General features: G+C 35.6%; 2 protein-coding genes across 2 annotated transcripts in view; one reads left to right on the top strand and one right to left on the bottom strand.

Annotated features, from left to right (window-relative positions):
* Positions 1-9,559, top strand: part of Ipk2 (Inositol phosphate kinase 2) — a 64,600-nt gene extending 55,041 nt beyond the window's left edge. Inside the window, exons 4-5 of the mRNA XM_023161172.2 lie at positions 1,418-1,553; positions 5,745-9,559. Coding sequence (XP_023016940.2) covers positions 1,418-1,553; positions 5,745-6,388 — 780 coding nt within the window. The 3' untranslated portion in view covers positions 6,389-9,559. The remainder of the gene's footprint in view (positions 1-1,417; positions 1,554-5,744) is intronic.
* On the bottom strand, positions 9,238-13,834 carry LOC111506171 (uncharacterized). The gene is made up of 3 exons (XM_023161174.2): positions 13,656-13,834; positions 13,416-13,597; positions 9,238-9,558 (listed from the first exon to the last, which is right to left on the bottom strand). The coding sequence occupies exons 1-3, from the start codon at positions 13,744-13,746 to the stop codon at positions 9,376-9,378; spliced, it is 456 nt and encodes a 151-aa protein (XP_023016942.1). The 5' UTR covers positions 13,747-13,834; the 3' UTR covers positions 9,238-9,375.
* Positions 13,835-18,002: the final 4,168 nt, after the last annotated feature.

Below are 18,002 nucleotides of genomic sequence, written 5' to 3'. Positions count from 1 at the left end.
AACAAAAAATGTGGGATCTTGACAATATAATTGATGCGACTGTAGAGACACAACCGCTAATTATTAACCTGCAAGACGACTCGGATTCCGAAGATGATTCTGTTTATTTTGAATTTGAATAGTTTTGTAAGTAATCGTAGTTTATATCATTTAAAAATAGGTATTAATTAAATAAATGTATCTTTTACAAATTGCAAGTAACTTATTATTTTTGAATAAAATAAAGAATTTTTTTTAAAATAAAAATACAGTTTACAGTACCTACAGTTTAAGAATATTAATATATTTATTTATTTAAAGTAACTAATGTTTTAATCATATACTCTACGACACTGGTCACTCATTTCCACTCAAAATACCTACATAATCGGATTAAAAGTTTTATAGCTGTATTATATTTCTTCAGATACAAGGTGGGTTAGTCGAAAACATCTTAAACTGCCAGTTTTAGTTTGGTTTTTGTTATTATATCATATTAGCTGTCCTCTCTGTATTTCAGTTCTCTAATGAGGGTCAAACTTGCAGTGAGCTATCAACAAATTATGAACGGACTATAGGAACATATGCGACTGTATTTCAAGCGAAAATTTACGGTATTGAATTGTGTGCGGACAGATTGGAAGAATCCAACCTCATACACAAGTCAATAAAAATATTTTCGGACAGTCAAGCGGCGTTGGAAACTCTTGGCTGGGATGAACTACGATGTCTAAGAGGCCTTCTTTCAGGTCACTGTCATTCGAATCATCATATGCAGAGACTCTGACTGTCAGAGCACATACTTTGTGCCTGCCCCGCTGGGGAAAGAATGAGTTTTTTAGAGCTGGGTTTATTTGGTCGAGTGTGAATAGGTGTGAGTCATAATAAACCCTTGCGGGTTGCGGTGGAGGGTCGAATATACCCACTCACTTTGGACCTAACATAACGTCAAATTCCGTTTCAAAACCAACCTCACGCTAGTTTTGAATCATCATGATTACGTTTCAAATCATAGTTGATGTGACGTCATCGTTTCAACGCCAGAATGAATGTATTTGAATCACAGACGAATACGTTTTGAATGCATTAGCGCCAGAAAACGCCTTAGGAAATCCTGATTCGAGATCGAATCGAGTTCAAATTGTAGCCCATTTTCAAATTTTGGAGAAAAAATAGTTTAGAGAATTTTTTTCCACTGTTTGAGATTTGAGATATCTGAGGGCCACATCAATTATTTTAAATGATGAAAAAAAATGTGTGTTTCTTCTTGTTTTATATCGCCTCATTGTACAGTAAAACGACCATACTCAAAGGCATAACATAATCAGTTTACAGCCTTTGTTATTATTTGACATGCCCAGGATTGCAAGAAACCTCTGAATCAATTTTCGATTATTGTTGGTTATATATTTTAACATTTTTTTTTTCTCAATTTCAGACCAAATACCATGATTGTAAAAGAGATCTCGGATTTTGTATCCCAGGTTTTCAAGTGTACAAAATAAGTAACAATCAATTTATAAAACATGGAAACGAATACGGAAAAAACTTAAATAAGGAACGAGTTGAAGATGGTAAGATATTTCGAAGTCATTCACTTTTCTAGGTAATATTTCGGTATCGGAATTCATGGCAAATGTTTATTCATTTCTTTTTTATTACACACTTTTGAGCTCTACAATCACGAATCTGAAATCGTAACTTATTGAAAGTATCAATTTTGGTAGATGTATTTGACATTTTGAACTTTTGAAAAATCGTTTTTTCAGAGGCCCGATTTTAGATATAAATATTCGACACCTTCTTCACGAGATGGTTTGCTGTATACCTTCATTCACTTGTTACATTAATTTTCCTATACAAAATTCCTAATTTTTCTTTTATTTATTTTCTCGATTAAACGATTAACAGTAGTTATTTCCATAATTATTTCGGAATAAAACTCGTGTTTTGTGTAGATGCTGTTGATAACTCCTCGATCCACCTGGGGAACATTATAACCATTCCCAGTTTCGTCTGTCTTATAACGTTGCAAAGTCAATCCACCTTCATATGGATAAATTCTCTAAAAAAATACATTTAACAATGAGGAGAGTCACTTTTATTTCTTATGAAGAATAGTTAATTCATATTGGGTTCTTATTATCTAAAAAAACATTCATCTATCTTGAATAGAGATTTTAGTGTATATAATCTGTATACAGAGTGTCCCAAATGGAGACGTCAAAAAAAATGTTTACATAAAATCTCAAGAAGTACCTGTCATAATCCCCCCTCTGTATTTGTGCAGTTTTTTATAGTTTTCGATTTATAAGTTTTTCAATGTCTGGTACAACATGAGAATGTTGCCTCAGTATTTTTTTGTTAAATGTTCATTATGAATTATTCCATCATGCATAAAATAATTAGCTTGATATCTCAAACTGCAGTAAGGTACTAAAATTCTCATTATATTAAAAAATACAAATCAAATCAACAGCGTAAGACCTTCCATCACTTTCACAATAGAGAAGGGAGTCCAAAACGAATTGCCATTCTTAGACGTAAAGGTGAACAGGTCCGACACTAAGTGCTTTCGGGCTCTGTAATACGAAGGGCTTGAGAAGAAACTTGGCATCATCAAAAAAAATCCTCAATGGAATGGTTACTCCAAAGTGATGGTAGAACAGACTTTGGCTAAAAGACAGCAGGGGCCTCTCAAGGAAGAGAAGCCGTCACAATCAGTGCTTGCACTTCCCTACATCGGAGGATTGTCGGAAAGGATAAGAAAATTGGGTCCAAGTTCAACATCAGAACCTAATTCAGATCCGGAAAAACCATCCGTAGCACCCTCACGAAATCTAGACCACCAAATGCGGACTGCAATTCCGAAAATTGCATTTACCGGATACCCTGTGAGTGCGGCAAATCCTATATCGGTGAAACTAAGAGGCCACTGAAAGTCCGTATTACCGAGCACAAAAAACACACACAGCGAGGAGAAACCAGCAAATCGGGAATAGTAGAGCATGTTTGGATCTATCAACATAACATCAAATGGTCTCAAGCTTAGATCATCCACAGGGAACACTGGTTTAGGAGGAAATTCAAAGAAGCTGCATACATGTCCAACGACGCAATCAGCCAAGCTAGCGTATAGATACAAAATAAGCTGAATACATAATAAGCTGAAAACAGCCAACTCCCGCTAAACGGTCAACTTCCGCTAAACGGGGAAACGGAGAGAGGGAAGGGGATAGGGGAAAGCACTCGAATGACCTATAAATAGTCATCTCTCAGAAGAATAATCCAGTCATCGCATGAAAACTAATGTGGATACTAATAATCGAAATGTATTGAAGTGTAATGAATGACCGTCGGGTCTGAATTGGCGATCTCTATATACTACTAAAGATATATAATAATTATCTCAGTTATATTCGCACTAGAAAAATACATATACATATAGGATCGTTCAGCCGAAGGTATTTATTTTTTTAATTTAGTTTGGTAGCACGAGAGTTGCTGCCACCAGATCAGAAAAAGTTTGAAATCCGTCCTGATCACACGGATTGAGAATTAGTGAGCGACTTGGTCAACAGTTGTATTTTTTACCTTTCTATCTTCGTAGAGCAATGGTTTGGTTATGCCACCAATTATATTGAGGAAATGAAATAATATTAGCAGAGTTTACAAACCAACTTTATTAATGAATAAAGTCGGCGGAATAATCGGATTAACAATTGATAAAATAAAATGAACAAAAATTGATACTGAGGTTTAACCTACACAAAATAATATTGAAACTATTCTTTTATATATGTTTTACTGAACGTTATTTAAACTATATGAAAGAAAAAGAAATATATAATTATAACCATGTGAAAAATATGAATGAACCACTAAAACAAAATGACAGGATTGTACCTCTAAAAAATTGAAATAACATCACTCAGGACATAGGTATGCCTTGCCTGAATTCTACTAGGTCTGCTATATAAACAAAATGAAATACAACTCTGAGAAACTATTAAGAGACCCACTTAACCGATTCTCCCTGTATAACACAGGAAAATGCTATAACCTATAATAACCTAATAAGATGAAAAAGGGAACCCGATTCGTTGCTACATGGTAAATTTTCACTAAAACCCTACGTGCCAATTCGAAAATATAAAACACATACGCATGCAATAACATATACAATATTTATCAAAATTGTTTTTAAATTCGCTCACCAAATTAACGTAGATGGACTCTCCTGAAGTCTTCAGCCACTCTTCTCCAAAAACTGTCCCAAACTGTTACCAGGAACTCGAAAATGTTTTCTAGATCAGCTAAACTGAATCAGACCGCGAATAATAATCAAAACCCAATCACTTCGCGAATAATAATCAAAACCCAATACTTCGCGAATTCTCTCGATATTTTCACAACTCTGTAGGAAGTCCAACCGACCTACTTCTGAGTTCGTACGCTCCTGACTTTTACCTCAAGTCAGCTAGCCAAATAAAACGCGACAAACTCCCAAATACCAATATCACTTCTCCAAACGATGACTTGAAATATCTCAATATTTCAACTGACTGAAAGCTCCCTCAAGAATTTCGAAACTTATCTCTGTCAAGGGATGTAATTCAAATAATCTCGTAAAAATTCCCACCAATCCAAAGGTCTGAAATTGTTTCTAAGACTGGTACTCTTAACGTCCTCTACATGTCCAGCGAATAAGTCCGCAAGAATTACTGACTGTTTTCCGGTATTTCTAATGTCCTGAGCCTACTACTGATATATAGATGTCAGTGCAAGGGTTATTTTGATATTTTCGCTGTCTTGAAGAGGTATGTAGACTATCTCGGATGCCTTAATTTTATCATGTCAAACGTTTGAACTTTCTGACTGTTATTCTAAATGGGGTGGGTACACAGACCGAATAATATATTTTCGACCCTTAACGTCGTGATAATGAAATGTATGATGAGGTTGAATGTTTCAAATATCGAATTTCTTAGCAACAAGCAGTTAATTTCAACGACTTTCCCTTTAAATGGCTTGGCTCTGTTGACCTTAAGGTTATTTCTGAAAGCTGATAAAGGTTCCATTTTTATACGAGAACACATGTGTTTTGGTATCTAAAATTCAATGAAAAATATCCAACTTATTACAGAAGTAACTTCGCTTGAAATCTTTGATTTTCAATTTTTATTTCATTTTAATCGGTCAAATTTAAATTTTTTGGTTAATTTTTATTTTGTTCTAATTTATCTTCAGGGTTTTTTGCTTAATATATTTGTTATTTTCAGCTATCATTTTTAATTTTCTTTTTCATTGTTTTTTTTTAAGATTTCAAATCATTTTATATCATATTAGACCATGGAAGTCCGAACTAATGAAATTCAGACACTTCCATTCTTATGCTGTTATCTTACGAAGGTATTATTTCCATAGATTTGATAATAGATAATAGCAAAGATGAGTAAAATTTTCAGAATCGACGAATAATAACAAATAGTGTTCTGAAAGGTAGAACCGGGACTAGAATGTAACCAACACAAACACTGCTACCATAAGAGCGTTATAAATATTTATTTATTGTTTATTCCGTATACATTGATACCCATTGTCCAAATTAATTCAATGAAAGAAACAACTCGAACACTTTGATCCAGAATGTGTATTCGTTGCTTTTTCCCAATTCAGTTTAATCCTTTTCTGTTTATTTCAAATACAATAAATTCGAATATTTTTTAGGTCTCATTATTCATCAGTGTAATTTTGTTTCACAGCAATTCGAACCTTCTTAAATGCTGATGGTGGCAAAGTATGTAGGAGCTTGATCGTGCAGTTCTTGGCTGCTTTGTGGCAAATCCAATACTGGGCCAGAAATCAAAGGAGGCTAAGACTTTATTCCTCCTCGATACTGCTGGTTTACGATGCCCGGCGACTTCGAGAAAAAACTAAACACGTCAAGGTGGCATCTTCGTTGAAATTGTCAAGAAAAAGCAGTCTATACCGCCCTATGAGCATGGCCCAACTGAACAGTTCCGAAAAAGTACAAACCGGATTCAGCGGCCAACTCACGAAAGAGGGGCCAATTTTGCAACCGCCAAGATCGCCTAACAAACTTATTAATTTAGAAGTTCCTAGTCTTGACAGTAACAACACTTGGCATAAGTCAATTCACAGTTTGAAAAGAACTCATTCTTTTCAAAACAATTACGATAAAGACGTTCAGAATAAAAAACAAGACTATACATTTCTTTTGGACGAGTTGTGCAGTGATAGAAAATCTGAATGTTGGGCTACGGCCAAGATGATAGATTTTGCGCATGTTTTTCCTGCTGAAAACTGTGATATAGATAGAAATTATTTGAATGGAATCGAAAATTTAGTTAATTTATTTGAAGAGTTTTTATTTGAGAGTGAATAAATTTCATCTGAATAAAGTATTTTCATACTGCTTCTGCTGAGTGTTGTGAATTCATCACTTTATATAATAAAGACAATGACATCACATGTACTTTGTGAATAAATTCTACATTTTTTACCGTATTTAAACTTAATTAATTATTTTTGTAAAACCATGATGATGATAAATTATTAAAAATCTCCGAAATTCATTTTTATTTTCATCTTGAGATACTTTTCTCCCTTAGATTAGCGTGTCACAATAAAAGTAAAGGAAAGGTTAACTACTTTACTTTTGTTTATCATGAACGAATAAGAGGTTGGGTTTGCGTCATCACATGTGGAGAAGTTCGTGCTTATGGTCACGCTTGTTCTTTGACACTGGGTTAGAATAGCACCACTGATAAGACAAGTAGAATCTGGTGAATTGAAAGCTATGTAGAAAGACAAGATAATTATTCGTTTGGCGTGCGATGTCGAAGCTGGTGTTTGCTATGGACGTCCGTAGGAACATTTGTCTGTGTGTCCTATAGATAACATCGTCCCAAGGGATACAAATGCTTACTCATCATTACCGTTGTTTGATTCTAAACAAAACCCCTGTTTAAGGGTTGTCCCTCTCGGAACGGTGCCATATCAACTGACAGACCCTGTATGTTTTTGTTCACTGAGCGAAGAGACCTAAAATTATGAGATCTTCACGACAAAATTCATATTTTTCAATCGACGAGTTGGGTATGTAATTAGTTCAATATCGATAATTAATTCGGTTAGTTTGGATACAGATATTGAAGAATTGACAATAAATAACCTTTCACGAGTTTATCCCCTTTTCTATGGATGATTTGATGAAGCCCATTCGCACTCTTTTCTGAAATAATCACTGCATTATTAATACACCGTCCTAAGTTTATACTCCTTTTCAGGCCTGCCATAAGCGGGTATGTACTGCGGGCGGCACGTCCAAGGGGGCGGTAAATCGAGCGACTAATCACAAAATGTTCAAAAAAGTCACCCGACCTTCACGACGCGCAAAATCAGCTTTAACATCGCCATCTATTGGTATCCGTTAAGACTAAGATGCAAAACACCAAACGTCGCCTGTCAGCAGGTGAAGCCGCCAACACCGCTTGGAGGCACCCCAAATTCGAGACAAATATCTAGTGTCCAATCGAAAGTTCGGTTTCGGACGAGTTTCGCCAAAAAACTGGTTTCGGTTTCGGCGGCAAACCGCAAACCTGCCGAGAAGATTTCGCAAATATAAGTCAAGAAGATTTTAATTTTTTTAGGTAAATATTTAAGTATATGTTCTACACTTCAGTAAACAAAAATCACTAAGTACCTATAGTACCTAATCAAAAAAATGTATTATTTTAGTCAAGATATTTTTCTTTAATTCCACCATAATGAAAAAAACATTTTAATAAAACTAAGCGGCACGTTATTAATGAATCTACCGGTTATATATTTACCCCTATGACACTCTATAATATCACTAGATAATTCTATCAATTGCAAGTATACCAATTATATATTTCCACCATTAATTGACATTAATGTCAACCAATAAAATCTACCGAGTTGAATGTCTACCGCGTTACCTACAACCTACAAAAGCCTACCTAAAACAACTCAACTGCATAACAACTATACCAAAATCAAATTATATCAACTTGAAGATATTTGATATAATTTGATTCTGGTATAAACGTAACTGGCGTACTCATTAACGTGCCAACTCAGCAATATTATGTAGTCGTAGACGGCATAATCGGTATTGCATACGAGCGATCAAACACCTAGAGGCAGATCTGTTCCATTTGATTTTCCTCCCCTTTTGTTCTGAACTTTCGATTCAATTGTTTTCTGGGGATATTTGTCAAATATCTATCTATCTATGTGACTATATTTGAGATATTTAGTAGTCTATACAGAATATCTTCAAAGTTTCAAAAGGAGGTGTTGTCCATTAAGTATATCGCTTCCTCAAGTTATTTTTCCCTTTATACCAATTTTGTCAAAATGTTTTAACTGTATTCTTCCTTTGGTTCTCAAAAGCGAGTGTGAGTCGAACCCCACACCTGGCACCATTGTCATCGTCATGGTTCATAAGAGTTGATTCGATTGATGGTTGGGCGTTCATTGAATGTAACGAACTTATTCTTTAAGAATCAAGGTGAACATGTTATTTTCTAGATACGTCGACTGTTCTATTGAAACACACTTGATATAATATGCTGTTGTAATGCACTGTTTGGAATCTTTGGTGTAGTAATGAATATTACTGGAGCTTTTTACCAACACCAAACCGTTATTTTCAACACCTCGACACGTGTTTCGATCACCAAGTGATCATCTTCAAGAGGAGGGTCAAACTCAGTTTTCATAGCCCCCTACCTGCAGGTGTAGATGTTTTATCGCTAAACTACAAAAAAGTGATTGTAGTTATAATTCTATAAATTTGATCATGCTCGATTATTCGCCGTAAATGGTACCACTGATTCAGTTCAGGGTTGCAATTTACCCGGTAATTAAACGTTAAGAGTTGGTGTTGGTAATTTTTACAAATTATATTGAGAAGTGGCAACGCAATTACACCGTTTAATAGAATACTCCGTGAACTAATCATGGTACACTATTTTATAATTCATTTTCAAATTGAGCGTTTTCATTTTGATAAATACGAATTTGGAACAAATGCAGTATTTTGGTGAGTAAACGAAAATGTGGAGTAATAAATAAGATTTGGGATATACGGCCTTGCTGTTATTGTACTATATTGAAAAATATCTGCCTCCATTTTTACTTTATACAATTTCCAATTTGCAGTTATCATAGAAATTGGTTGATTATCTCGAAACAAAACATTGGTTCAGCAGTGCCGGTTTAGATCACTTGGGTGAAGTAAAAGTTTATTTTCTTTTCAGAGAATCAACTTGAGAAAGTAATGAGTAAATAGTAATATGAAAGCACAAAAATAAAAACACTATTATTGTAAAATATAAAAAATCAATCATGTTTTGGCTCTCTGGCAACTACGGCCAAATAACAAAATGCCCCACATCTCGGTACAGGTTGAGCAGCCAAAAATGCACCTCCATCAGGTGAATTTTCGTACAACATCGGCTTTCTCGTTTGTTGAGTAGTTGTTTCACCAAATTCATTCACCTCTACTTCTGCGACGCCTCCTGGCTGAAATAGAAACATGGATATGTACAAAGCGTCTGAAAAAAATTACGTAGTTTGGTCCAAATCAGAGCACAAATGAAAAGCTTCAAGAAGTAGTGTGTTTTTCATTTGCACGTTGAAGATGGATATATAAAGGTACGTTACATTCATTACAAAGTCGTTAAGTATATAATTATTAATATTACAAAACATAATCTGTAATAACTAATAAAACCTTTTCTTGAAAATAGTTGAATCTAGCTCTCCAGTTGGGTTACAGGATAAATTTTGTTCAAATACAAATCATATACCGAATGAATTTTCAACATCTATTGGGCCTAGTACAAATTCTACATGCGAGGAGTTTACTCTGTTGTTCATAAATTACAATTATAACTGTGAATTTGCCAATTTGCAGTTAATACTCTGAATTGGCATGTTCAACTGTAAACTCACAGTTGGTAACTGTTATTACACAATTGTAAGTGTGAATTATGGAATTTCATCGGTTTTTATAGCCTGCCTATTCATCACTTGGGAGTTGTTCAAAATCTTATTTTAGCCTTAAGGAAATATTTTAAGATAATCCAAAACTGACGAAATTAATACAGAATAACCGCACATATAAGAAATCACATAGTTTCCCAATGGTTGAAAGAAAGGTGGATCCAAAAAAATTTTCTGGGGAGAGGGAATGAAATCATACTCGTATCATTTCTAGGCCAGGTCCACAGAACGCAAATATCGCGACGCGAACAGACACATATTCTTCATTCTTTTGGGTTATTGACTCGAAAAGATAGATTGAGCCGTAAATACATTTACGTTAATGTGCACCCGCGATAGTATAGCGATGACGTACACCACCTCGTCAGAGCTGAAGGTAGGGAACGTGTGTGGTGGGGCGCAATTCGTCTTCGCGAGACAGCAGGTTTGTTCTGGTTTTCAGTTTGTACTGTTTCGAATTGTCCAAAATCAGTGAGTCAGTTGTGGACTGAAAAGGCTAATGCGCCAAAATGTTCAGTATTCAGTTGGTTGACTGTTTTTTGACTGGAACATTCCGAGCAGAGAACCAGAACAAGCCTAGCGAAAATAGGCAGTCTAGTCCGCCAGCAGCAAAGGAACGACCCGAAGCCAACCGAGCCACACCTAGAACCGCCGACTGACTCGGAGGAAACGAGGGTAACCAAGCCAACTGGAGTATGTGCCGACCGACCTAGCGAGCCGCCAGAGGGGAGTTAATCATACATGGTAGGAAACATTCGTACGTAGGTCATAATAATAATTATAGTCAGTGCTTGTCCGCCGCCATCCGAGTTCGCGTCGAGACTGTGTCTAGCCGTGTACTATGATCATCTCGTGGCTCCTACGTGGCTACTACATTGTGGTATTCGCCACTTGAACTACATTTTCCTCACGCGTCTTCTCTCACGTTTTCCAATCCTTCGGGGTATTCGCCACTTGGATCATGTGTTCGGAACTGCTATCCTCATTTCCGACTCTTTGTGGTATTCACCATTTGGGCTACTTGGTCTTCACGCATCTCTACGTTTTACGATCCTTTATAGTATCTCGCCACTTGGATCATCTGTTTCAATCTTCTCTCCGCGTGTCTGGCCCTTTGTGGGATTTGCCATTTGAACTACCTTTTCTTCACACGTCTCTTATCACGATTTCTGGTCCTTTGTGGTAATCGCCACTTGGGCTATCCTTTTCGCCCGGTAGGCTTGTCAGCTATCGTCATAGCTTTCGAAACTTTGGGGTCGCGAGTGCGGAATCCGAAGCGTCACCCGTAATTTGTATATTTATAGGAGTTTAAAGAATATGACTCAAGTAGGAGGTGAATTGCACAGAGCTTTTTATACCCGCATGCTTGATTAATCGTGGTTGATTGCGTTTCCTACCTACCGTTAACATCGCTAAGCTTATTTTAACTCCTGCCGTTTTGTTTAAGGACTCCCTTCGTTGCACGTTGAAACCGATTTCTGGTTCTGGTCTGGTTTAAAATTTGTTTGTTAATTTTCTTAGAATAGTGAAATATCTCTGCAGCTGGTGAACAGTTTGAACTCCCAGCAAAGTCAAGTAAAATCTGACTTTCTGGCTACCGATTTTGTCTAGTTCACACAGACTTCTGGATTACCATTTCTTCACTGTAGCTGCCCGGTGTAGTGGTGCCTTATGTCACTCAAAATGCACGAGGCTGTCGCCCGAGATCTCGTCCGTACCATCTAATGGCGTCAAATATTGAGTTGACGCAATGAAAAGCGTTATATTACAGATAGAAAATATAGTATAGGATGATTGGTGTTTTGAAATAGTATATTATGCAACGATCATGTAATGATGGTTATTAAGACACGAGCATTAACCGGGATACGAAACGAGCCGAAGGCGAGTTTTGTATGGTATATGCGAGTGTATTAATAACCATTACATGAGAGTTACATACGCTATTTTTTCTAAACTCGATAAATAATGAAAAACTATAAATATTATATTTGTATTGAACACATTTACAGTAATTAACTCATATTTTTTTTTAAAAACACAAACTTGATGGTATTATCATGGATATATGAAAACTATAAAGATTCTAATTATATTTATATTGAATATAACAACTGTAATTAATCTGATCTTTTAAAAATATTGGAGTCGATGGTATTCCTTCTATATCGCTGTTTTCAGACATTTTGATAATATAGGTAGGTAATATGAAAACTGATTTTGACAAATAAAGCAATTAGTTACTTAGGTTAGAATCTAGGACAAACAAAGGAACAGGATTCTTGATTGAAAAATTATGGGTTTCTATTGGTTGATAATCTGTATCGTTATGAAAAATCTGTATCATAATGGATATTATTATGAAACGGATTATGGTCATATAAGTGTATTGTTAGAGTACGGGTGTAGAAAAAGTAATTTTTAGGAAATTTATGTAAATGAATATACGATTTTTTTACAATAGTATTAAATAATCGGAAGTCATATTTTACCGTAAGTGGTTCATTCTACTCGTTCAATCAACCTCTATGTTAAGGTTGGCTCGGGTACAAATGAAGGATTTCGAATTTTCACTGAAATCACACGTTAATCCCCAACTCAAATGAGTTTCGACTCCTGAGGGTTGTCTATTTTCGTAAGGGGCAAGAACTGATTGACGGAAAACCATATTATAACACCTTTTTCACAGAAAATACTTTTTCATATAATTACAATCTTCATTACTGAATAACAGAATCACATCGTTTCAAAAATAAGAACTAATTCATTCAATAACCTTGTTCATTTTTCTGTTCTAGGATAATAATATTCGTAGAATGTTTGAAATTTACTATTGATAACACTAGGTACTTCTAGCAGTCATTTGCATTCACGACAATTCCAAAATATTTATAAAAAACCTCCATAATTTAATATTTTTTTCGTATTGTTCAGCATCTTGACCAACTCGAACAAGAGGAAAAAAGAAAGTTAAAAAGACAGATAATGTTTTTCGCCCAGATCATTTCAATAATGTTAAATACTTCTGTTCAGTTTGACATTTCCACCAAACTTTGGTGTCACAATAGGAGCGTTCATACACGACAGCATAAAGTAAAATTGTGGTGTTTGGCGCGTTCATTGATTTACATTCTGAAAACTTTCTCAAAGTAAAAGTATAAGATAAAATATTTGGTGTATAAATCAACCATTACATAATTAAATCACCAAGATTTTGAATCAGGGATTTGCCCCAAACTTATCGGTGTAAAATTTCAACTTTGTGGACAAATACGAAATATGTTCCAAAATACTTTTTCTAACTGTAAATAGAAGAGCAAAAATAATGATGTGATATCGGATACGTACTTACAAGGCGGATAAGTCCTACTTACCAAAAGATGAGCTATGTTAGGTAATGGACTAGTAGGTGGGTTGTCCGTAAATGGAGGTTGTAACTCGCCTTGCTGTATATTTATCACCAAATAATACATGAAATCATTTCTCAGTTTCATTTCCTCTATGCTTCTGTTACAAGTGGCAAGTTTCTTCATCCACTTAACCGCCTTTTGTCTGTCTAAATAGTTAGATGTTTAACAAATTTGTTTCATGAACGTCAATGTAAAGTTTATTACCTTCGCTTCTAGCCAAATTGGAGAGCATGATTTTGGCAAGGAACATATTGTAGTTGCAATCATAGTTCAAATTTTCCGCTGCTTCACCCATTTTGCTGATTTAATTTATGCTTACAAGAATTTTTGATGTTGAAATGACATTTACGAAATTGAAATGTCAAGCAATATTTCAACAAATCACACTGTGATGATATATAACGTGTTTCTGTCGTTTGCACAGGTTTCAATATCTTTATGAAAACAAAATAAGTATAGGTTGGGTGATATCTTTATCAAATATTTTCAATGAACGTTTTATTCGTGCTCTACAGAAAATTTGCTTGCCATATTAAAAAAAAAACAGTATTCCAGAAAATTCAAATAGATGCGAAAAAAATATTTTGAAGACATATTTGCAACTTCAGTTTAATAACTATTGATTTGACATGATTTACATTCACCACCTATTTAAAACCATGTTTGTACGATTATAATTTCACGAGGAATACGAAGCAATTTCAAATAACGGAAGAGATTGAATCCGACACCTCCTAGATGAGAATATCAATCCATAATGAAATCTATACTGATTTCAATGTATGGTGAATGAAAACACCAAGTTGATTTATCTATAAGTTACTCAGTACGACCTGTTATAATATTACCAAAGATATGAGACCCATATTAATGAGTTAGATAATTCAAACATCCGTAACTGTTTTTGAAAGTAACTTTCCAAAGTATACAAAGTGTACACTTTCCCGATGTCCACGGGGTGAGGTTAGGTAAAAATTGAGTGGGTTTATTCGACCCTCCACTGCAACTCGCAAGGATTTATTGTGGCTCACACCTATTCACACTCGACCAAATAAACCCAGCTTCTTAACAAAGCCTATTAGTTTGTATGGTGATCTTTCAGGTCAGATGGTAAGAGTACGGCTAAGCCAAACTTTTAAAATCTGATTCAGTCCCCAGCGGGGCATGCAGAAAGTATGTGCTCTGTTGTTTCATCATTTTCCAAACAGAGGCGACATACAATGTCTTCCAACAGAGTCCGAGTCTCTGTATATGATGATTCAAATGACAGTGACCTGTGAGAAGGTCTGTTAGACATCGTACTGTCGTCCAACAACTGATGGTATCAAGCTTCGAAGGGTGAATACACGCCTTGGAGTGAGCCAAGTCCATAAATCTTCTTGCCCTCTAGCATGAAAATTTTTCCGATTAAGGGTTTTCCGATGTCAACTACTTCCAACCAAGACGTCCGGTGCTGGTAATCAACCGAAGCTCCACATTTCCACTTTAGTAGCACCCGCCGATATACAGGGTGTTCCTTAAACACATGCTAATATTTAAGGAGGTAATTCTTAGACCCATTTTAAGGAAAAAACGTCCTATGGACGTATGTCCTAAATGCCTTAACTTTTGAGATACAGGGTGGCAAAGTTTTCAAAAATAATCAGTTTTTTAATAATAACTGAGATAATTTTGTAGATATTTGGCATATTTGGTACATATGTTCCATGCCTCAAGGCGCATTTTCTGATGTACAATTTTCCTAATTTTCTCTGCCAGTGGCGAACGTATGAGTTTTTAAATGTATGTTTTTGGCGAAAAAAATACTACGCCACTGCTTTATTTCGAATTAAAATTTTTTTTAAAATCTCCATACATTTTTGAACACATTTGATTTGCTGGGTTTTCTTTGTCCGACGCATGGTTTTCGCTCAAAAAATTAAAAATCGCTTTACTTAAGGATAAATTCCTTAAAAATCTGATGCGGTATCGTGCATCAACTGAAAGCAAACTAAGAGATCAGATTTGTTGCAAAATAATTGAGGATCTAAAAGGTATTTGTTTGTTGTCAGATGCACTGTTCTCAATTAAAATTACGTCATAACGCAGCACCGCTTAATAATTTTTGAAAACATAAATTTAGTTATCCTGGAATAAATGACGTGTAGCAGAATTTATTTACTGCACCTCTTGGAAATATGGAGTTTGTCGATATGTGATTTCTTTTAAAGATTAAAAGCAGAAAAAACAGCGTACCCACCATAGCAATAAAAAACAAATTCTCTGTATGTAGGTATAAAAGTCAGTAGCTAATATTGATGTTGATTTAAAGTAAGGTGTTGGTGTTAAAAACTGTCACAGCGCGTTTTGATTGATTTTGAAGTGTTATTGAAGTTATTTAGGTAGTCCGCTGTTTTTCTGAATATCAGTAAATATGGTAAATTATACGAATGCGGAAATGGCGCAAATGCATTACGTATATGGCCTTGCCGATGGTAATGCAACAGAAGCCAGGCGCATTCATCAGGAAAGATATCTTAATCGTGCCTTACCAGATAGCCGAACCTTTTCAAATATTCATCGTCGAGGGGAAACTGGTAGTTTCAAGAAAGGGACTCCGGAAGGTAGACCTCGTCTAGTAAGAACTCCTGAAATTGAGGAAGCGGTGCTGCAAGAAATTGAGGAACATCCTGAGACGAGTACGATGAAGATCGCTAGAACTCTGGATATTTGTCATCAAATTGTTTGGCGTATTTTGGTTGATTTTTTGTTATACCCATACCATATTTCAAGAGTGCAGGCATTACTCCCCAGAGATTTTCCACAGCGTGTGAACTTCAGTCAGTGGTATCTACAAAGTATTGCACTGAATCCGCAGTTTGAGACACAAATTTTGTTCACAGACGAAGTAACTTTTTCTCGGAATGCCATTCAAAATGTCCATAACAATCATGTGTGGGCTGAAGAAAATCCCCATGCAATAACCGAAACCCATTTCCAACACCAATTTTCGGTTAATGTATGGGCAGGAATTATAGGTGATCATCTAATAGGCCCATTTTTTCTACCAGGACGCCTTGATGGTCGTTCTTATTCACACTTTCTCGAAGAAGACTTACCTGGGTTATTGGAAGATGTGCCACTTGCGTTAAGGAATCGAATATGGTACATGCACGATGGCGCCCCTGCTCATTTCAGTGTAATTGTCCGAAACCATTTAAATACAGTTTATCCTAATCGTTGGATAGATCGCGGAGGACCTCAGCAATGGCCAGCAAAATCCCCCGATCTCAACAGTTTAGATTTTTTTTTATGGGGTCACCTTAAAACTCTTGTGTATAAAACTCCCGTTAATACTTTAGAAGATTTAAGAGAGCGAATAGTTGCCTCGTGTGAAACTATACGAAATACGCCGGGAATATTTGAAAGGGTGCGTAATTCCATGCGTAGAAGGGCGGAAGCATGCATACTAAGTGCAGGTGGCCACTTCCAACAATTGTTATAATCAGTTTTGGCATTATTACTAATTAACAAATTTGTGCTATTCGTTTAGACTTACTGTCACGAAATAAAATAAAACTCGTTTTTGTGAAAAATTTATTTTTTTGCAGATTATGTTTTCAAATATTATTAGGGAATTGGTAATGCGTTATGAAGCAATTTTCAAGATTCTCATTCATTTTAGAATTGATCTAATTTCTTAATTTGCTTTCTGTCGATTTTTATTTTTTTGAGTGAAAATCATGCGTCGGACAAAGAAATACCAGGAGATCAAATTTTCTCAAAAATAAATGAGGATTTCAAAAATGATTTTATTTTGAAAAGAATGCATTGGCGTAGTACTTTTTTCCCAAAAATATTCAATGCGAAACCCGTAGGGATGCCACTGTTTGAAAAAAAACAATTTTGTGTACATCAGAAAATGTGCCTTGAGGCATGGAACATATGTACCAAATATGCCAAAGATGTCTACAAAATTATCTCAGTTATTATTAAAAAACTGATTATTTTTGAAAACTTTGCCACCCTGTATCTCAAAAGTTAAGGCGTTTAGGACATACGTCCATAGGAAGTTTTTTTCTTAAAATGGGTCTAAGAATTACCTCCTTAAATATTAGCATGTGTTTAAGGAACACCCTGTAGATACCACCGAACACCCTTCGACATCTCAGTTCAATCTAAGGAGGAGACAAATTGAGATCTCGAAGAGATCTTGTTTCGAGACATGGGGAGTAGATAGATTGAGGCGCATTAACGACTGTCGGCAGCCCGTTTTGAACGCTTGGAAGTAGGCAGATTGAGATCCTTGAGGAGACCAGTGACGAGACCTAGGGAGTAGGCAGATGTAGGTATGTACATCCATCAAAGATTTTCAAAAATGTACTGTCAAGTGTATAAGTTGCTCTTCGAAGGAAGAATCAAGAAGATAACTGTATCAGATGAAACTTCCGATGAAAGCATTTCTAGAAAGATAATTGAATCCCCAACTTTTTTCTACTCTTGTAGACTATCAAAGTGCTTGAGAAATCCAGCTTAATCAGAGTGTGCTTACATGTGATGCTTCATATTTGT

Source organism: Leptinotarsa decemlineata, unplaced genomic scaffold, assembly GCF_025532065.1.
Source record: "Leptinotarsa decemlineata unplaced genomic scaffold, Ldec_3_MD MMD2_tig00001393_RagTag_RagTag, whole genome shotgun sequence".
In the NCBI taxonomy this organism is placed as follows: Eukaryota; Metazoa; Arthropoda; class Insecta; order Coleoptera; family Chrysomelidae; genus Leptinotarsa; species Leptinotarsa decemlineata.
This window is presented reverse-complemented; position numbering and strand designations above follow the sequence as displayed.

What these genes read in the sequence shown, in the direction of transcription:
- LOC111506171 (XM_023161174.2), bottom strand. Translation starts at nt 13,746, where the DNA reads ATGGGTGAAGCAGCGGAAAATTTGAACTATGATTGCAACTACAATATG. An exon ending in CAATTTGGCTAGAAGCGAAG is followed by an intron (nt 13,598 to 13,655) that starts GTAATAAACTTT and finishes CTAACTATTTAG; the next exon opens with ACAGACAAAAGGCGGTTAAG. An exon ending in CTAACATAGCTCATCTTTTG is followed by an intron (nt 9,559 to 13,415) that starts GTAAGTAGGACT and finishes TTTCTATTTCAG; the next exon opens with CCAGGAGGCGTCGCAGAAGT.